The sequence below is a fragment of the Phyllobates terribilis genome, unplaced genomic scaffold (genome assembly GCF_046119375.1).
Source record: "Phyllobates terribilis strain yellow unplaced genomic scaffold, ASM4611937v1 Scaffold_7__3_contigs__length_470593459, whole genome shotgun sequence".
NCBI lineage: Eukaryota > Metazoa > Chordata > Amphibia > Anura > Dendrobatidae > Phyllobates > Phyllobates terribilis.
The window spans coordinates 210,893,661-210,915,989 of NW_027362767.1; the positions used below are offsets into that span (position 1 = coordinate 210,893,661).

The 22,329-nt window shown below is 46.1% G+C and overlaps 1 protein-coding gene across 2 annotated transcripts in view; it reads right to left on the reverse strand.

Annotated features, from left to right (window-relative positions):
• PAPPA (pappalysin 1) overlaps positions 1-22,329 on the reverse strand; it is a 461,556-nt gene that overhangs the window by 95,143 nt on the left and 344,084 nt on the right. For both annotated transcript variants that reach the window (XM_073639720.1, XM_073639719.1), the window contains exons 11-13: positions 18,665-18,763; positions 15,126-15,261; positions 13,122-13,335 (exon numbers count right to left, since the gene is read on the reverse strand). In XM_073639720.1, coding sequence (XP_073495821.1) covers positions 13,122-13,335; positions 15,126-15,261; positions 18,665-18,763 — 449 coding nt within the window. The remainder of the gene's footprint in view (positions 1-13,121; positions 13,336-15,125; positions 15,262-18,664; positions 18,764-22,329) is intronic.

Consider the following 22,329-nt stretch of genomic DNA (forward strand, 5'->3'; position numbering starts at 1 on the left):
ATATTTGAATATCCGAGCGAGAAATTGTTTTTAGAGCCGTTAAAAGTGAATGTAAGATAAAACTTGAAAATATGTATGGTTGGGAAGAAGGAAAGATGGGACAGTACTGAACAGGTTAATTTAAATGTTAAGTCAGCCCCTTTTCTCCATTTCTGCAACGGCTGTGACAGAGAAGGAGCTGGCTTAACTATTGGAATAAGTAGTCAACTGACCCTCTATCACTCACTGCATCCGGTCACGCTACAAATTATCGAGGCACCTGGTCTAACTCGACCATATTAGTAAATGATATAACTTACTATTTGAAGCTTATTTATCTATATTTGTTCATAGCCCGAAACCCCTTAAACTTAAAGTTAAGGGGAGTGTGTTTCTACATGGAGGGTCAATATCGGTGGGCTGTATGGCAATGAGATGCGTGGAGCCCATGCACATACAGCTACGGAGAGTTAAAGATGTATCCTCTCCGTTAACGAACAACTTAAACTGATTTTATAATGAGAATAAATTTAATATTTAGAACTAGTTGATATTCAAATTTAAACCTTGAAATCATAAAATTCCTGACATGATAATATCCCTGTCTGGTATGGAAGGGAGGACTAGTGACTGTAAGAATTGAATTCATTCTCTGAAAAACTGCCAAGGACTTGGGTGAATTTTCATTGAGGAAATTGTTTCCAAGGGACAGGCCATATGTACATTTTTTAAGAAACAAAGTACGGAACACAGCGTCAACATGCATGCTTAGAAACTTATTAAAAAGGGTCTACAACTGAGAAATATGGCAAACCACTAACAAAAATTCTGTAATTCGTTACGAAAGTCATATCCTTGTGAATGGAATTCACTCACCTAGCAACACTGATAATTCTAGATAACATGTAAAAGCAATATTTTACAATCAAATATATTAAAAGTTATATTATATTGCAGCGCAGTAAGAAACATGATTTTTCTCCGTATACCAGGTATACCAATGTCAATATAAAGGTGCATCTCACTAAATTAGAATATCATCAAAAAGTTAATGTATTTCAGTTCTTCAATACAAAAAGTGAAATTCATATATTATATAGAGTCATTACACACAGAGTGATCTATTTCAAGTATTTATTTCTGTTAATGTTGATGATTATGGCTTACAGCCAATGAAAACACAAAAGTCATTATCTCAGTAAATTAGAATACTTTATAACAACAGCTTGAAAAATGATTTTAAAATCCAAAATGTTGTCCTACTGAAATGTCTGTTCAGTAAATTCACTCAATACTTGGTCGGGCTCCTTTTGCATCAATTACTGTGTGGCACCCCAGGGGTCTGGTTTCCACAGTAATAGCAGTATTACGTCTGTGAGCAGGTGGGAGGTCTCCTGGGCAGGAATCCTAAGCATGCCACACCTCCTGCCCAGTCCTGGGAGGGGAAGAACTTCCCCTACATAAACTGGGGCTGAGGCAGGGTTAGAGAGAGGAGTTCCAGACAGAGACGGAGTCTGGTCTGGACACGCAGAAACAGGGACAGAGAGACATCAGGAGCTCTGTAGGAGCCAAGGAGAAGCACCAGGGGCTGGAGTCGTGCAGAGCTCGCCCTGGGAGAAGGTACTAAAACCGGACACAGGAGTCCGAGGCTGTGGGGACTAAGATATACCCAGCAGCAGAATCCATCCGGCAGGGGATTCCAGGTCCTCTGGCCATAAAAGCCCGGAGGCTCAGTCACAACGAAGGGACCAGCACCGCCATCCCAGAGCGGAGGCTAACAGGAGGCCCCAGGTCACCAGCCATACGGGTGAGCACCACACGGTATACCCAGGGACGTGGGCTACTTGTAACCGCTGAAAGCAGGGTAGCCAGGAAGGGTACAGACTAACGGGAAGGCCTACAACTCCACCTGGCCAGGGGAACTCCGGCTTACTCGCAGACTAACCAGGCCCCAACTACTAGCCAGTACTCCCGGGGGAATTTGCCTTGTACCATCAGTAAAGGCCCTGAACTGTACCCTCGCGTCTCCGTGCTTCCTTGTCGCACCGTTAGTGCTGGGACATCCACACCATCACTCCCAACATCACTCACATCCGCTGCCCTGAGGCCATACCTCTCCCGTTGGGGGTTATATCAACATTGCTGCACACCTATACCACCGGCCTCAGCGGTCTGCCCTGCAGCGGCGGTTTCATAACCGCATTCAATGGGTGGCGTAGTCGGACACTAATACCATCATACTAATAACTGCCACTTAGTTTGACCACCCTGGGCGCGGACCGGGTCACCGCCACACGAAGACTACTACCCCCATCGGATCCGGCTCCGGGTATCCCCCGCGCGCACGCGCGCCGCACTACAGCACTGGCCCAGGGGGCGAGTCAACTTTGGCGTAGTCAGCAGGATCCCGTGCCCGCAACCACCGGGTACTGCGTGCCTGAAAAAGAGACTTTTATACTTACCTGTGGTGAAGATTCCCGCCATCCGTGGAGTATTCCCGCCATCCGATGCCATTTTCTGCCTTCTTCCCGCCATCCGTGGAGCTTTCCCGCCATTGGGCGCCATCTTGAGGACGCCGCGCGGGAAGAAGAGGGGCGTGGACTCCGAAAGCGCGCGAGAACTGAAGCTCCGCCTCACGTCCGGACGTTGCGTAAGGTCCTGGAAAGAGCCCAGCAGACGCCGACGTCACAGGAGCGCGACGGAAGGTCCTCAACCCTGACGATCCACTGCGGAGCCGCGGCCTACGGAAGAGGATCATCGCAAGGTAGGCCACGGTCCACTAGGGGGGGAGGAGGATGTCGGATACAGAGGAGAGCTTCACTGCCACAGCCACCGCCAGCGCCACCGCTGCTGCGGTCATGCCTTTCACTATGCCCTATATCCCGGGGGCAGCCTAGCTACCCCAGTACTCAGGGGAGTCACATACCCTAACTGACTTCAGAGAAAGGCTGGATAGCCTCTTCCAGGTGTACCCCCTCACAGAGGAGCAAAAAGTGAGCATCCTGGTGGCTCAATTAACAGGGGCAGCCCAAAGGGAGGTAAAGTCCTGGCCACCTGGGAGGAAGAGGACTGTCAGAGACATACTAACCCGGCTGAAAGACACATTTGACACCCGCACCTCAGCCGAAATAAAACTAAGATTTTATGGGTGCAAACAACGGGCACATGAGAGTATAAGAGACTATGCTCTAAACCTACAAGAGGCCCTGAGAGCCATTAAGCAGGCAGACCCTGCAGCGTGGGAAATGAAGATAAGCTGTTGACTGAACAATTCATTGAGGGTCTACTGTGCAATGCCCACCGAACCCAGTTGCGGGCAATGGCCTTACAGGACCCTGACCTGGACTTTGCACAGTTCAAGGACAGAGCCATCCGGGTGCTCCGAGAACCGGCACCAGGTGGCGCTGTGACCCACAGGCGCCCTGCTATCACTTATCACCAGGAGACGGCGCCCTTGTCTGCAGGGCCTGTGGGAGCTGATGCGCAGGCTTTAAACAGTGACCCGGCTACAGACCTGCACCATCAGGTCCAAGAGCTAACTAAAAGCGTTGCCGCGCTAACCCGAACTGTGCAGTCTTTACAGGTTTCTACTGCAGGGAAGATCGAGCTGGCATCCGGACCGGAGGACATCCCGTGGCGCCGACCAAGGAGGACCCCACCGGCCAGAGGAAGACCCAGCGATCGATACAACGAGGACGGACGACCTATTTGCCGCCGCTGCAATCAACCCGGACATGTGGCAAGGTACTGTCATTTAAACGGGCACAACCTGGGGTAGAGGGCCAACCCCCAGGCATAAGACCATCAGGCTCATCAAACTGGCGTGATAAATACGTAGGGGGACGTCCAATCTTGCCTGTGGTACTGGATGGCATTCCTATGAGTGCCCTACTAGACACTGGGTCACAGGTCACCACCATCCCGTACGTGCTCTTCAAGCAGTACTGGAATGATTCGGACATAACCCGCTACCCAGACGACGACCTGAGTATCATCGCCAGCAATGGTCAGCCCGTGCCGCAGGTGGGATTCAAGGAGGTGACCATTAAAATCGGTAAAGTCGAACTGGCGGCACAAGGACTGATTATAGTGGACATAGACCATCATGAGAGTCACCCTAGAATCACCCTGGGAACCAATGTAATTGAAAATTGTCTTGCAGAGGTGATTCTCATTTTACAGCAGGTTGCCAAGAACGCCAGTTCCGGCCAGCAGCGTGTGCTCCAAAAAGAGATCCGGGCACTGATGAAGCGGCAACAGGTGGAACTATCTGGTGGTGAGATAGGTAGCGTGAGAATGTGTGACCCGTTCCCTATTGCCATGCCCCCAAAGAGTGAGATGATGATTTGGTGCCGGGCAGCTATTGGTCTAAGAGGTAGAGACTACCAAGCAATGGTAGAACCCGTCTACTCAGACAGTAGGCCCACCATTTTGACAGCACGGGGGGTGGTCGATGTACGCCATGGGAGGGTGCCCGTTCGCATCATAAATGTCGGTGAGAGAGAAGTACACCTGCCCCGGTATGCCACGCTAGCTAAATTGTTCACCATAAACCAGAATTCTGTACAGGCCGTGGAACCCTTGCCTCCATCTCAACCAGAGGAAGGTGACGGCTCTAAGAAACCAGTGGGGGACTGGTGTCAGCAACTACATCTGGGTACCGAATCCACTCCCTCACACCAGAAACAAGGAGTCTATCGGGTGGTTCAAGAGTACGAGAGAGTGTTTAGTAAACACCCGTTAGACTTCGGGCGAGTAAAGGGGGTAGAACACCACATCCCCACGGGAGACCATCCTCCCATAAAGGAGAGATACCGACCCGTACCCCCTGCACACTACCAACACGCCACGGGGATGCTTAGAGACATGAAGGAGGCTGGGGTAATCAGGGACAGCTGTAGCCCCTGGGCAGCTCCACTAGTCTTAGTGAAAAAGAAGGACAACACTATGAGAATGTGTGTAGACTACAGGAAGGTCAACCGTATCACACACAAAGATGCGTACCCGTTACCAAGGATAGAAGAGTCCTTAGCTGCATTAAAATCTGCTAACTTCTTCTCTACTTTGGATCTCACTAGCAGGTACTGGCAGGTTCCTGTAGCAGAGGCAGACCGGGAGAAGACCGCATTCACCACCCCGATGGGTCTCAGCGAATTTAACTGCATGCCGTTCGGGCTCTGCAACGCACCAGGAACCTTCCAACGGTTGATGGAATGCTGTCTGGGACACCGGAACTTCGAGACGGTCCTGTTATACCTGGACGATGTCATCGTCTATTCCAAGACCTACAAGGACCACCTGAAACACCTGGCAGAAGTGTTCGAAGCTCTGGCAAACTACGGCCTAAAGGTGAAACCCTCCAAGTGTCACCTCCTGAAACCAAAGGTGCAATACCTGGGACACGTGGTGAGTGCTGACGGAGTGGCTCCAGACCCTGATAAGATCACCGTGATTAAGGACTGGCCAAGACCCTCCAGCATAAAAGAAGTGCGGCAGTTCCTCGGGTTGGTAGGCTACTACCGAAGATTCATTCCCGGTTTCACCAAAATGGCAGCCCCTATGCAGGACCTCCTGATAGGTCAATCTCGAAAAGCCAAAAACCAGAAGCCGCCCTTCAGGTGGGAAAAGCTGGAAGAGGAGTCCTTTTGCCAGCTGAAGATGGCCGTCACGGGGGATGAAATCCTGGCATATCCAGACTACAGCCAGCCCTTTATTCTCCACACGGACGCAAGTAACATCGGGCTAGGAGCCGTGCTGTCCCAGATCCAGCAAGGAAAAGAACGAGTAATCGCTTACGCTAGCCGAAAGCTACGACCCACCGAGAGGAACCCTGAGAATTATAGCTCATTCAAGCTGGAGTTCTTGGCAGTAGTGTGGGCAGTGACCGAACGTTTCAAGCATTACCTTGCCTCCTCCAAATTCATCGTGTACACGGATAACAACCCGTTGACACACCTGGACACTGCAAGGCTCGGTGCTCTGGAACAGAGATGGATGGCTCGCCTGTCCAACTTTGAATTCACCATCAAATACCGGGCAGGACGCTCAAATGCCAACGCGGATGCCCTGTCTAGAATGCCGAACTTACCGGACGTAGGGGAAGATCCAGAAGATCTGGAAGAAGTTGAGCTCCCTGCGTTCCACCGTCATGGGATTACCCTGTATTCCCACCGTGTGAAGGACAGGCGCTCCGCGACGCTCAATCCCTTGCCCCACTACAACTGGGCGGAGACGCAAGACAGTGATCCTGCAGTCCGTCTGATGAAGGAAATGCTGACCCAAGCCGATGCCAGTCTGGACCCAGACGCCCCAGAGGAGACTAAGCAACTGTGGAAGGAGAAAAGTAGGCTGTTCCTCTACAGGGAGAAGTTGTGCCGGAGAATGGTTAACTCTCGAACACATGAGTTGACCTGGCAGGTAGTGGTCCCCAGACGAGACGCGGCTATGATTCTGGAGGCGTACCACAACGGAGCAGGACATTTCGGGTGGAAGAAGCTGGAGTTCTTGTTGCGTGAACGGTTCTACTGGGTAGGCATGAGAGGAGCCATCGAGAGGTGGTGCAGAGACTGTGGACCGTGCCACCTAAGAAGGAAGGACCGTGCCAGCCAGAAGACTCCCTTGCAGCCCATCATCACCCGACAGCCACTGGAACTGTTAGCCCTGGACCATGTGAAACTGGCTCCAAGCAGATCTGGGTATGTCTACGCCCTCACAATCGTAGATCATTACTCCCGGTTCCTGGTGGTGGTCCTGGTCAAGGACTTAACGGCTCAAACAGCAGCTAGAGCCTTCCAGCAGCACTTCTGCCATCCACACGGGTACCCGGACCAAGTGCTGACAGACCAAGGGCCAGCCTTCGAAGCGGAAGTCTTCCAGGAGTTCTGCAACCTGTATGGCTGCACGAAGATAAGAACATCGCCCTATCACCCACAAACTAATGGACTCTGCGAGAAGATGAACCAGGTGGTGATAGACCTCCTGAAAACATTGCCCCTGGAAGAACGCAGTCTGTGGCCTGAGAAGCTGCCTGATCTGGTGGACCTATACAACCACATCCCTGTAGGTTCTACCAACTGTACCCCGGCTTACCTAATGAGAGCGAGGCCTGGTAAGCTGCCTATCGACCTGGATATGGGAGTCCTGACGCCCGAGGACACCTCGCCAGAGGCAGACTGGGATACAGGACGGCAGCAGCAGTATCGGAAAGTGCAGGAGAGCGTGGAGCGAAGTCTGTCTCAAGCTAGAGAAAGGCAAGAGAGGGCTTATAATCAGTATGCTCCCGCTGTTCCCCTGGTACCTGGAGAGCAGGTCTTGAAGAGGAAAAGACGGCTCCACAAGTTGGACGACCAGTGGGAGAAGGACCCGTACACCGTACTGCCATCAAGCCATGAGAGCCCAAAGATTTGCGTGATCAGTAAGGATGGAGGAGAAACCACAGCCGTTGTCTCCAGAGACCACCTGAAGAAGTGTCCCGAGCAGCTGCAAAGCCCCGAAGAGGAAGATCAAGAAAACCCTCGACCCGCAGAGGAAAGGGAAGAAATGATCAGGACTGTACTCGGAGACTTCCCCCGGTCTTGGACACAGGTAAACGGTGCTGTTGTGGTACCCATCCTCACCTTTCTCCAGCCAGCCCCGCAAGTGCCTACAGAGGAACCAGTAGAGCTGGAAGAGCAGCCGGCCCAAGAGGCAGAAGAGTCCACACCAGCAGTACAGGAGGATCAACCCTCTGCTAGTAGTGAGCCTGCCGTGCCCCTAGTGTGCCAAAGAGTGCGCAGAAAGCTGCCCAGCCTGCCCATAACACCTCCTACACCCTGTAGTGCAGGACCAGTTAGTGAGCTCCGTAGGTCCACTAGGGTTACCAGAGGCCAGATGCCCGTACGTTGGAGAATCTAAGTTGGCTAGTTGCTTTAACTATTTTATGTTTACCTGTTTTGTTGTAGCCGTTGCTAATTATGTTTTTCAGTTACAGATTTCTTTATATGGACTGACAGGTTATGGACAGTGAGTAACCGGAACTCTGTTGTAAATATGTTTGGAGCGTAACCCAGGAATGGACTAAAGACTGTTGAAGACTCGGGGCAGGACAGACCCCTACCTGGTTACGGCTCCCTGTTCTTTGGTGAAATGGACACCCTTATTGCTTCCCGGTTACGGACACGCCGTGACCATCTCATGTATTTAATTGTTATTGTTTATACCCTGTTATGTTTTGAAAAAAAAAAAAAAATATGTTTAGTCCGGGAGTACTAAATTTCACTAGGGGGGAATGTGGCACCCCAGGGGTCTGGTTTCCACAGTAATAGCAGTATTACGTCTGTGAGCAGGTGGGAGGTCTCCTGGGCAGGAATCCTAAGCATGCCACACCTCCTGCCCAGTCCTGGGAGGGGAAGAACTTCCCCTACATAAACTGGGGCTGAGGCAGGGTTAGAGAGAGGAGTTCCAGACAGAGACGGAGTCTGGTCTGGACACGCAGAAACAGGGACAGAGAGACATCAGGAGCTCTGTAGGAGCCAAGGAGAAGCGCCAGGGGCTGGAGCCGTGCAGAGCTCGCCCTGGGAGAAGGTACTAAAACCGGACACAGGAGTCCGAGGCTGTGGGGACTAAGATATACCCAGCAGCAGAATCCATCCGGCAGGGGATTCCAAGTCCTCTGGCCATAAAAGCCCGGAGGCTCAGTCACAACGAAGGGACCAGCACCGCCATCCCGGAGCGGAGGCTAACAGGAGGCCCCAGGTCACCAGCCATACGGGTGAGCACCACACGGTATACCCAGGGACGTGGGCTACTTGTAACCGCTGAAAGCAGGGTAGCCAGGAAGGGTACAGACTAACGGGAAGGCCTACAACTCCACCTGGCCAGGGGAACTCCGGCTTACTCGCAGACTAACCAGGCCCCAACTACTAGCCAGTACTCCCGGGGGAATTTGCCTTGTACCATCAGTAAAGGCCCTGAACTGTACCCTCGTGTCTCCGTGCTTCCTTGTCGCACCGTTAGTGCTGGGACATCCACACCATCACTCCCAATATCACCCACATCCGCTGCCCTGAGGCCATACCTCTCCCGTTGGGGGTTATATCAACATTGCTGCACACCTATACCACCGGCCTCAGCGGTCTGCCCTGCAGCGGCGGTTTCATAACCGCATTCAACGGGTGGCGTAGTCGGACACTAATACCATCATACTAATAACTGCCACTTAGTTTGACCACCCTGGGCGCGGACCGGGTCACCGCCACACGAAGACTACTACCCCCATCGGATCCGGCTCCGGGTATCCCCCGCGCGCACGCGCGCCGCACTACAGCACTGGCCCAGGGGGCGAGTCAACTGCATCAATGCGGCAACGTGGCATGGAGGCGATCAGCCTGTGGCCCTGCTGAGGGGTTATGGAAGCCCAGGTGGGTTTGATGGCAGCCTTCAGCTCCTCTGCATTGTTGGGTCTGGTGTCTCTCATCTTCCTCTTGACAATACCACATAGATTCTCTATAATAGATTCTCTATGGGGTTAAGGTCAGGCGAGTTTGCTGCCAATCAAGCACAGTGATACTGTTGTGTGTAAACCAGGTATTGGTACTTTTGGCCGTGTGGACAGGGGCCAAGTCCTGCTGGAGAATGAAATTTTCATCTCCAAAAAGCTTGTCGGCAGAGGGAAGCATGAAACGCTCTACAATGTCCTGGTAGACAGCTGCGCTGACTTTGGTCTTGATAAAATACAGTGGACCTACACCAGCAGATGACATGGCCCCCCAAACCATCACTGATTGTGGAAACTTCACACTAGACCTCCAGCAGCTTGGATTGTGGCCTCTCCACTCTTCCTCCAGACTCTGGGACCTTGATTTCCAAATGAAAATTGGAACTCTGGGACCTTGTGGAGTGTGTCAGTGACGGCCTTCTGGCCATCTGTCAAGTTAGCAGTCTTCCCCATGATTGTGGAGCCTACTGAAACAGACTAAGGGACCTTTTTAAATGCTTAGGAAACCTTTGCAGATGTTTTATAATTATTTTAATTTACTGAGATAATGACTTTTGTGTTTTCATTGGCTGTAAGCCATAATCATCAACATTAACAGAAATAAACACTTGAAATAGATCACTCTGTTTGTATGGACTCTATATAATATAGGAGTTTCACTTTTTGGATTGAAGAACTGAAATTAATTAACTTTTTGATGATATTCTAATTTAGTGAGATGCACCTGTATATATACTGCTACTTCTTCTCCACAAGATACCCTCTGCAAAATCCTTTCCTCTATGTACTTTTGAATATTAATATATTGTTGGAAGGAAAGTGGTAAATCCTGGAAGATACATGTCACTGAGGTGGCTGGCCTTGGTGCTTGAGGTTCTGGAATGAAAGCTCCACTAACAGCAGGCTGAGAGATTTTCTTTTATTGGACAGGATTTTGGGTCAGGGATATAGGAGCAGTCAAATAGCCTTGGTGGGAATGGTTGCTCGCATACCTCCAATTCAGCTTTTCAGCTCCTATAAAAGACTGCTAAATTGCCTTAGGTGTGTGTGGTGTTGGTGAGGAAGTCAGTCTGGTTGCTGATCCAATGGAGAGAGGAGCAGGGCCTGTGTCGCTGTAAGGGTGAGAGACCATGTGCTTAATTTGCCTACCCAGAGAAGGGACTGTGTTTGTTTTCTTTTTATTACTTTCGTTTGAATACTGTGAAGTCTTTGTGCCTGTCTTTATGATTCTCCTGTGAAAGCCAGCCTGTAGTTGCCATTACATGGCAGTGTTGATGCTCTGCTATGTACAGCACAAGCAAACGGATGATCACAGCTTCAAGTCCCCTAAGGGGACTATTAAATACAGTAAAAATGAAAATAAAAACTTTTTTAAAAATATAAAAAAATAAAAAAAAAACACAAAAGTTTAAATCATCCCCCTTTGCCCCATTAAAAATTAAACAATTAAAAAATATAAAAAATACACATATTTGGTATCACTGCGTTTGCAAAACTCCGATCTATAAAAATCTAAAATAAATTAATCAGATCAGTAAATGGCGTAACGAGAAAAAAAATCAAAACACCAAAACGGGTCTCAGAAAATGGAGACATTACCAATTTTTTTTAACAAATCCACCCCCCTTCAAAAAAAGAAAAAAATACAAAAAGCAAATTGTGGGATTGTATTTTTTTTGCAATTTTAAAATTTTTTCCCCCTTTTCCAGTGCATCACATAATAAAATGAAAGATGTCATTAAAAAGTACAACTTGTCCCTTCCCTCAAAAAACAATCCTTCATATGCCTATGGGGACGAAAAACGAAAATATAAAAAAGTTATGGTTCTTGGAATAAGGGGAGGAAAAAGCAAAAACGAAAAAAATGGAAAGTCGCCATGTCATGAAGGGTTTATTAGTAAACCTCACTTTCTTTGAAAAGAACTTGGTTCTTGTGTATACCTGAAGTGCTGCCAGAATGCCAATGAGCATTACAATTTATATATATATATATATAACTATATAAACTATATACCACTGTAGCACCCTGAGGATTCGGCTGCTACAGGGGTATTATACCTCAACCCAGAGGTGTGGTATTCCACTCCCGGGTAAGGATGGAGTGTGGAACTGAGCTCAGTAGGCTGCATGCACTACATACATCCCATTTCCGGGGGACAGATCAATGGTACTCCCACCAGTTTATGTGCAGGTACGACAGTGTCTGTCCCTGGCTGGAGTGGGAGGGGGGTGGAACATCCCAGTAGTGTAGGGGCAGATAGGGGGAGCAGTCTGGGTAATGCTAGGAGCTCATTGGGTGCTGGTCACCTGAGCTCACACATAGAGGGAGTATATAAGGTGGGAACCATCTTAGATCAGGGTCAGACAGGCAGACAGTTACCAGTCAGTCTTTTGTAGAGGGTCAAGCAGTCCTGAAAGAAGAGAGAGAGGAGAAAAGAAGGACCCAGAGGGGAAGAAGAGGGAACCCCAAGAGCCCAAATACAACCAGAAGGGTGAAGGGTTGGCACAAGGGTACCGGATCCCAAGCTGGTGGAGGGCACTAATCCTCAGCCAGAGACCGGAGGTTGTGGGCAGGATCTGCCACGACCCCCCACTAAATCCACTGCGAAGGCACACCGAGTATAGGGTCAGGGAACCCAGAGACAAGGGTTTTACCAACAAGAGGCCCGAGGGAGCCGGACATAAGTGGATCCCTGGTGGGGAAGGCCAGAGAAAAGGAACGTCAGAAAGGGAGCTCAGGATCACGCTCCAGAATTACCTGGGGGTTGGCCGAGTCCAGGACCTGGTGGACGCAGCGCGGCTCGGGCGGTCACTCAAGGCCGGAGTGACCAGCACAACAGCAGTAAGTAAAAACGCTGAACTGCACAGCCCGACTCTGAGTCTGATTACCATCCTCACTGCACCACCACAACCACCATCCTCTACAACTGACCCCCTGAGGCTATACCCCTCCCGTTGGGGGTTATACTACCAGAAGCTGCACACACACCACCAGCCTCAGCGGACCCTGCTGCAGCGGCGGCCGTATTGACCGCAAATCAACGGGTGGCGTAGTCGACACTAAAGAACATCCAGCAACATCTGTAGGACTGCCACACACTGAGTTTGACACCCTGGGCACGGACCGGGTCACCGCCACTCGGAGACTACAACCCCCATCTGATCCGGCTCCGGGTATCCCCCAAACAACACTGGCCCAGGGGGCGCGTCACCACCATGTTTCACTGTAGGCGCCATGCATTTAGTAAAAGAGAACTTAGAAAAATGCATGGTGCCTACATATAGGTGAGGTTACAATTAATCCCAATATACTACTTCACTCACCTCATACTCCTATGGGTTCAGGAAGCTGAAATGTAATTTCTTCATGCAAGAAAGCTCTAAAGAGGACAACACCCAAAAACTAAATATTTATATTTAATAAATATTTAAATTTGTGGGAATCCATATGGCACATGAGAGCTGACCGAGATGACCGTCAGCCACACGATTGGCCAAAGCATTGGTCAGGTGACAGCTGTCTAATGTGAATGGGAGCCTTTACTCTATAGTTAAAATATTATGACACTAGTAATGCAATTAAATAGAGGCTTATAAATCTTCACATTTTATAACCCGTTAGTAAGTTTCATTGGTAAAGATAAATTAAAGCTGATAACCTACTCACCTCTGCTCAGATGCACTGTAAATCTCTCCTCTTTGGCAGCTGCTAATTTTGATTGGGTCAAAATCGTGAAAAGACCTTAGAGCCACTCCCGATATGGCCACCAAATTGGAAGAAAAGCTTATGAGGACAGCCTTACTGTGGTAAAAGGGCTGACTGAGATCATGTCTCACAGGAACCACCAAAGGATTGTTCCGACAGCTAATAATATGAACACCTGCCGTGGGGTGAAAGGTAAAAATTACCATTAAAAAACATATTAATCAAAGCTGTGTAAATGAAGGTAATGTAACCATATTATTATCATATAATTAATTCAGTTTCATTGTACACTTTGTTGCCATCATTGCATCATTAAGCTATAGTCACATCATGTTTTATTCAGTTGTCAGTCGATCCATCAAAGCTAAGTCTGAAGCCCAGGAGGTGTACATAGAAATCATGGGGCACCATGGTAGGTGTCCTAATTGGGGCCCCCACGAAAAAAAAATATTTGGCATGGTCACAGGAGAGCATATCTCACAACTTTGCAGCTCATACAGAGTCATTTTCCTCTTATTAAAGCCTCTTAGTGTTCCCATGCATTAAGATATCCCTTTCATGTCCCCCATAAAGTATGATATTAGCAAAACATAGCCCTCTTCCATCATTGCTTTTAACAGTATTGGCATCCTTGATGCCGAAACAGTTGAAAGTGCGATGCCAGGCAGGAGGTGGAGAACTCGGTGGTGGCATCAGGCCCTCTCGAATCACAGGCCCCATAGTGGCTGCATGGTCTACAACTATTAGTGGTACATAACTGGGTCTATTGACTTTAATGATGCAGACAGAGTCACATTGTGCCCCGTTGGACAACAGTTTTGACAGTATCTGCCTATTTGAGGTTGGCACCAAAATGTACTCGACCACGTTTTAGTGCCCATCTCAAATACACACAGTGATTTCATTTTCATCATTGAAGTCTTGTGCTCCATCATCACAAACATCCAAATCCAGATAATTTGTGGCTTTGGACATGAGCCCCGATTTAGCCAGTGAAGAGTGAATAAAACGTGATGTGAACATAGCCTTACCCTTCATCGAACGCCACATCCCAAGCATTCTTGGCAAATCTCTTAGAAAGTTCAAGGACCTCCTGAAAAAGGGGAGACTTTCCAAACTCCTCTAAGAGCGCACCTAAAACCATCCAGAAATTAGCGATTCTGGAAAATTTCTTGTGCCCTGGGAAAGCAGGGTCAGGAACGTGGAGAGGTTGTAGCGTGGAAGTGACCTCTAAAACATTACGTGATTTCAGCAAGGTTTAATACTAAACAATTTTAGAAGTAATAGTCCATATTGGCAAGTCATTGACTCCAAGACCAGCTCCTAATTGGGTTGTTTCCTGCAGGACATTTAGGGCCGATTATTGTCAATCATTGCTAAACTGGTTTGGACGTTAGAGTGTAAAGTGTACATCCAACGATGATTGGAGCCATGGTGCATACTGTGAATAAACTTTATATGCATAAAATTGGTAATTTCATTGAAAAAAAAAATTAAATATATGCAATGATGTGAAAACCAATTATTTTTCCAAAATACATATTTAAATTTTTAATGACCCCAAAAAAATCTCCAAACCCTTACATTGCAGAAAATCCAGTGATATGACTTACAGTTTCATATTCTCTCTTTTCCTGTGCAGTTTTCACTGTTTTCCATCTCAGTCATCTCTATGGTGCAGTAAGCATTTACCCTCCTGCCTTCCGGTATTATCAGGATACATCCTGTACCATGGAGACGACTGAAGATGGAGAACACAGAGAAATCTATCGATTAAAAGGAAATGTAGAGTCGGCACTGCTTATGTATCAATAACATTTAAAAGACAACTAAAAGTCCTCTAAACATTTCAAAAATACCATATTGTGAATTGGGCAAAAAAGCAAAAATAATATTGATTATAATAATAATGGGTAGTACAATACTGAACACTTTGAAATTTCAGAAACTAAGCAAAGATTTTACCAAGATCATGCATTTGTTCTTTGATATCAATCAGATGAACACTGATCGTCTCCGGCTTTTGATAACTATAGGATGTCCCATCTGTCACCAGGTGCACAACAACGGCAGCAACAACCACGTATTGAGAAAAATGTGCCTGTAAAAATAATGCAATACAACTTTTATGTAACAATATTGTAACTATTTCTTTAAGGATTGTTCTCATGTTTCATCTTCAGGAGCTCACCTTTCCCCTGCCTCCCAACTTCCTGTATGCCAGGAATGGGGAGGAAGCAGAGCTCACATGACAGCTGTTAACCATTTAGATGCTGCTGTCAATGTCTGACATTGGCATTGAACTGGGCAGGTGCAGATGTACTAGGTACCATTGCCCAGCCGCAACACAATTGTAGCACAACCCTGTGTTTATAATGCTGTTGAAGGACCATGTTGCTACAATCTTGGTACTCATGTTGTGGAGACCAACATTTACACCATATACTGCAATACAGCTTGAATTACAGTATATAGTATATACACAATCAGATGATTGCAAGTTCAAGTTCTCTGGGGCACTAAAGATAAAGTAAAAAAGCAAAAAAAAATATAGAAAAAATGTAATTGTCCCCTCTTTCCTCCATTAAGTTTAAAGAGATGTAAAAAATAAAAAAACATAAGCAATGGAAGCACTCAAAGACAGAGCTGTATGTACTCTAAATTGGTAACATTAAAACTGTTAGTTCTCCCATGAAAAAACAATCTCTTATACAGCTCTCTTGATGGAAAATGGTAGCAAACCTAAATTCTCTTTTCTTTTTTTTTTTTCTACAAACGTTTGAATTTTTTTTTATTATATATATATGCAAGATTGGTATCATAATCATACTGCCGTGGAAAGTCATACTGCCGATTCATTTTTTACCATACAATGAATGATGTAAAAACAAAACCCAAAATACAATGGCGGAATTGCATTTTTTTTAATCATTTCACTCCATTTGGATTTTTTAGCGGTTTTCCAGTATATTTTATGTGAAAATGGATGGTGTAATTCTACCTGTCCTGCAATAAACAAGCCCTTATCTTGCAAGAAGGGAAGAGAAAACTGAAAATGTAAAAACAAAATTTGACTGCGGGCGCAAAAAAAAGAGCACTGTGCAAGCGCAATCATTGCTGCTAGACTGTATTCGATGGCCAGGAACATAGGCGCTGAGCATTAAACAATGGAATTAAAAGTTCCTCCATTCTCACGAACGGAGATTTTTATGAACAAGGAAATTGCAAAGCTGCTTGTTTTTACATGCACTTTACAATTCGAACCATTAGTCATGTTTAGACTAATCCTTTTAGATAATATTATAATCCATAATTTGGCTTAATATCTCATCAATAAGCGTTTGTTTACGAATGCTAAACCTGGACGATAAAGAAACAAGACAGAAGAAGAATAGACACCTTAAAAATGTGGTGCTGGAAAAGGAGATCATCCATACCATGGATGGTAAGAAGAACAAACAAACCCATTTTGGAACAAATCAAGCCGGATATGTCACTAGAAGCAAGGATCACTAAGCTACGACTTGTCTACTTTGGACACATCATATGAACAGAGCAATCACTGGAGAAGGACATCAAGGACGGAAGAATAGAAGGAATAAGGCGAAGAGGAAGACAAGCAACCCGATGGCTTAATACCATCAAGATAACGTCGGAGAAGACCCTGATGGACCTATCTAAGCTTGCACATGATCAGTCTTCCTACAGATCATTCATCCATAAAGTTGCCAAGGCTCAAGATCGAGCCAAAGACCGTTAAAAAAAAAAGTGAAAGGGCTATGAAAAAAGTTTTGGAAAATGAATCAAAGAGAGCACTAAATGATATCATCACCTTTTCGTCAATGGAGCCTTCTAATAAGTACTGATTGTCCAAAGCAGATAACCTCTTTTATGACTGAGTCTAGTGCTATGTTAGTTATGCTAGTCACAGTGTTCTTGATGGGACTAAGTGACCTGTCAGTGTGGGTCAACATTGAGAAGGCCATGTTGCTGTCCATGCAAAGGATAAGGCAACAAGCAGAAGAGACTTGTTTGGGCTAAAGAACACAAGGAATGGACATTAGACCAGTGGAAATCTGTGCTTTGGTCTGATGAGTGCAAATTTGAGATCTTTCGTTCCAACCACCGTCTCTTTGTGCGATGCCGAAAAGGTGAACGGATGGACTCTACATGCCCGGTTCCCACCGTGAAGCATGGAGGAGGAGGTGTGATGGTGTGGGGGTGCTTTGCTGGTGACACTGTTGGGGATTTATTCAAAATTGAAGGCATACTGAACCAGCATGGCTACCACAGCATCTTGCAGCGGCATGCTATTCCATCCGGTTTGCGTTTAGTTGGACCATCATTTATTTTTCAACAGGACAATGACCCCAAACACACCTCCAGGCTGTGTAAGGGCTATTTGACCAAGAAGGAGAGTGATGGGGTGCTACACCAGATGACCTGGCCTCCACAGTCACCAGACCTGAACCTAATCGAGATGGTTTGTGGTGAGCTGGACTGCAGAATGAAGGCAAAAGGGCCAACAAGTGCTAAGCATCTCTGGGAACTCCTTCAAGATTGTTGGAAGACCATTTCCGGTGACTACCTCTTGAACCTCATCAAGAGAATGCCAAGAGTGTGCAAAGCAGTCATCAAAGCAAAAGGCGGCTACTTTGAAGAACCTAGAATATAAGACATATTTTCAGTTGTTTCACACTTTTTTGTTACGTATATAATTCCACATGTGCTAATGCATAGTTTTGATGCCTTTAGTGTGAATGTACAATTTTCAAAGTCATGAAAATACAGAAAAATCTTTAAATGAGAAGGTGTGTCCAAACTTTTGGTCTGTACTGTACATACAGTAGGCCTTTCAGTTATTTAAAAAATAGCTAAATACCTTGGAAATATCCCTGAGCTTCACAGATTCTGCCTCTCTTTTTCGCTTTGCGTCGCTCCATTACAAAAATATTCACATTATTTGCATTTGCAGCGCTGTATGTGAAATCTCTGCTTGCAATTGAACGAGGTGTTTCTTTCAAGTCTTCTCTGGGTTGTGTGAGCTTTCCCTTCCATAAGCTGCAAATCACAACTCGACAGCTGATCAAGCCCTGATTGGCAGCATCTAAGAGGGTGAAAGTGAACGCCCCCAGAGAAGACTCTGAAGAAACCCCCAGTTTAATTGCAAGCAGAAATTTCACATACTGCTCTCCAAAAGAAACAAATGTGAATATTACTGCAATGGTGCGATGCAGTACCAAATGGAAAAGATCATCAGAATCAGGGGCGCTCAGGGATTTAAAGGGGTTTTCTGATCGAATACAACTGTTTTCAAATGGCCATTAAGACTTGCAAATCTTGCTTCTATTAAGTCAATAAATATGGAAATAGATAATGCTTGACATGGGAAGCTTCTATTATATTTTTTTTCACTATACCCACCTATCTAAGTAAAAAAAATTCTCATAAAATACATTACATGCAGAATTTAATATATTATGAATTTGATTAAAATGACTAACCTTCAGCCAGAAGTTCACGACATATTGGGCTGCTTTGCATGGATACCAAGCGTATTGGGACACTGTAGGATTCAATTTCATCACTTTAGTTTGGCACACCTGTCGAATAAATGGATGACATTTAAAATAAAGCTGTTAAAATATGTAGAGGCTTAATCTGTGTTAATGTTTTACTTTCATTTAACATATTACTTTTGGAAAAGATCATGGCTAATACTTTTGTCAAGATTTTGTCAAGATCCCACTGGTAAAGGACCGAAAGACAAACAAATACGAACAAAAACATTTCATGTCAGACCTAAAGGGAAACGGAGAAGTGGGTTTCAGGGGGGAACCTCTGGGTTTTTCAATACCATGAACAAAGAATTGTTTTAAAACATGTATCTACTACTCATGCTCATCATCTCACTGGGTATGGGAACTTCACTGAATGATGTCATATTGCACCACTTCACTTTCACCCATTGGAGTACATTCACCTATATTTGCCTAGCCCTTTTGGCTCGGTGATATGAGAATTTTTTTTTAAAAAAAAACCTTGAGTTGCCTTTTGAGGGGAGAACTAAACCTAGGCTTTAATCCTGAAGAACACTGGGGTGACAGCTCAGGTGAAAGTCGGAAGCAAGAAGACCCTAAGCTTCATCCAAGAGAGACCATCAATCTCTGACCATTGCTCGGACCTTCTGAACTGGAGGGTTGAGGAAAGAAAATTCACCTCTATTTGCCTAGCACTTCTGGCTGGGTGATATGAGATTTTTTTTATTCTTTTTTTTACAAAACTTGGGTTGTCTTTCACGGCAGAAATTAACCTAGACTTTTTCAATACTGAATAAAACTGGGGTGACAGCTCGGGTAGAAGTCGGAAGCAAGAAGGGTCTAAGCTTTATGTAAGAGAGACCATCAATCTCTGACCATTGCTGGGACCTTCTGGCCCGGAGGGTTGAGGAAAGATTGTTGGGGGCCCTTATTTTGTTGTGGGCTAGAGTGTAGTTTTTCTTTCACCAAGTTTTCAATCGAAAATATGTTTGAAACATGAACCAATGTTACCAACTAATGACCTTAAAGGGGTTCTCCGGGAATCTAAAAAATAATGAAAGGAAATGTTATTATAAACAAGATGCCTCAATACATTTAACTCCTTCATGATGTTTGACGTACATTAATGTCAAAAGTCATGTCCCTGCCCCACCGAGCCCGCATCTTTCCCAGCCGGATCGCAGGGCTCTGATGGGTTGCCAGGACAGACAGGAGTGAGCTGATGATCCCTGTATATGTCACTATGATCCTCCTATGAAAGCCAGCCTGTATCTGGCGTTCATAGGAAATCGTGATTTTCAGTATAATTAGCACTGTTGGTGCACTGTTATTTACTGTATAGCACAAGAAATCAGATGATCTCAGGATCAAGTCCCCTAAAGGGACTATTAAATACAGCAAAAAGTAAAAAAGAGTATCAAAACATAGAGTAAATTATTCTGATCGGCAAAAGGTGTAAGAAAAAGAAAATCAAAATTCCGGAATTACGTTTCTTTTGGCTGCGGCAACATTGCAGTAAATTGCAATAAGAGGAAATCAAAACATCATGTCTACCTCAAAATGATACCAGTAAAAATGTCAGCTCAGGGTGCAAAAATAAGCAATCATCCAGTCCCGTATCCCAAAAAATGAATGATGTCATTCAAAGGTACAACTCGTCCCACAAAATCAATACGGCTGTGTGAACAGAAAAATAAAAAAGTTATGGCTCTTGGAAGACGGGGAGGAAAAAACTAAAATGAAAAAAATGGGGAATTATTATTGAAGGGTTTAATTATCAAATGAGAATAGTTTTGTATAGAGAGGTAATCACTATAAAATTAAATTGGCAGTCACATTATAACACTGACAGAAACCTGTCATAGAATGTGACCTGGAGATACTTATATTGTTATTCAGAAAGACAGAGCACACAGCAGAGTGAGCAGACTTTTCTTCTTCAGCCCCCCTGGAATCTTAAGTATTAGATCAGATAGACTTTGTGGACAGCAGTGTGAGAAGCCTCTTCTTACCTCAGCACCCCTGGTATCTCCAGTATTAGATCAGATAGACAGGGTGGACAGCAGTGTGAGCAGCCTCTTCTTACCTCAGCACCCCTGGTATCTCCAGTATTAGATCAGATAGACAGGGTGGACAGCAGTATGAGCAGTCTCTTCTTACCTCAGCACTCCTGGTATCTCCAGTATTAGATCAGATAGACAGGGTGGACAGCAGTGCGAGCAGCCTCTTCTTACCTCAGCACCCCTGGTATCTCCAGTATTAGATCAGATAGACAGGGTGGACAGCAGTGCGAGCAGCCTCTTCTTACCTCAGCACTTCTGGTATCTCCAGTATTAGATCAGATAGACAGGGTGGACAGCAGTGTGAGCAGCCTCTTCTTACCTCAGCACTCCTGCTGTCTCCAGTATTAGATCATATATACAGGGTGGACAGAAGTGCGAGCAATCTGTTCTAACCTCAGCACTCCTGGTATCTCCAGTATTAGATCAGATAGACATGGTGGACAGCAGTGCGAGCAGCCTCTTCTTACCTCAGCACACCTGGTATCTCCAGTATTAGATCAGATAGACAGGGTGGACAGCAGTGCGAGCAGCCTCTTCTTACCTCAGCACTCCTGGTATCTCCAGTATTAGATCAGATAGACAGGGTGGACTGCAGTGTGAGCAGCCTCTTCTTACCTCAGCACTCCTGCTGTCTCCAGTATTAGATCATATATACAGGGTGGACAGAAGTGCGAGCAATCTGTTCTAACCTCAGCACTCCTGGTGTCTCCAGCATTAGATCGTATACACAGGGTGGACAGCAGTGTGAAAAGCCTCTTCTTACCTCAGCGCTCCTGGTATCTCCAGTATTAGATCATATAGACATGGTGGACAGCAGTGCGAGCAGCCTCTTCTTGCCTCAGCACCTCGGGTATCTCCAGTATTAGATCATATAGACATGGTGGACAGCAATGTGAGAAGCCTTTTCTTACCTCAGCACCCCTGGTATCTCCAGTATTAGATCACATAGACAGGGTGGACAGCAGTGTGAGCAGCCTCTTCTTACCTCAGCACCATTGGTAACTCCAGTATTAGATCATATAGACATGGTGGACAGCAGTGTGAGAAGCCTTGTCTTACCTCAGCACTCCTGGTATCTCCAGTATTTGATCACATAGACAGGGCGGAAAGAATTGCGAGCAGCCTCTTCTTACCTCAGCACCTCAGGTATCTCCAGTATTAGATCATATAGACATGGTAGACAGCAGTGTGAGAAGCCTCTTCTTACCTCAGCACCTCTGTTATCTACAGTATTAGATCATATAGACATGGTGGAAAGCAGTGTAAGGAGCTTCTTCTTACCTCAGCACCTCTGTTATCTCCAGTATTAGATCACATAGACAGGGTGAACAGCAGTGTGAGCAGCCTCTACTTAACTCAGCACCTCTGGTATCTCCAGTATTAGATCATATAGACATGGTGGACAGCAGTGTGAGCAGCCTCTTCTTACCTCAGTACCCCTGCTATCTCCAGTATTAGATCATATAGACATGGTGAAGAGCAGTGTGAGAAGCCTCTTCTTACTTCAGCACTCCTGGTATCTCCAGTACTTGATCACACATACAGGGTGGACAGCCGTGTGAGCAG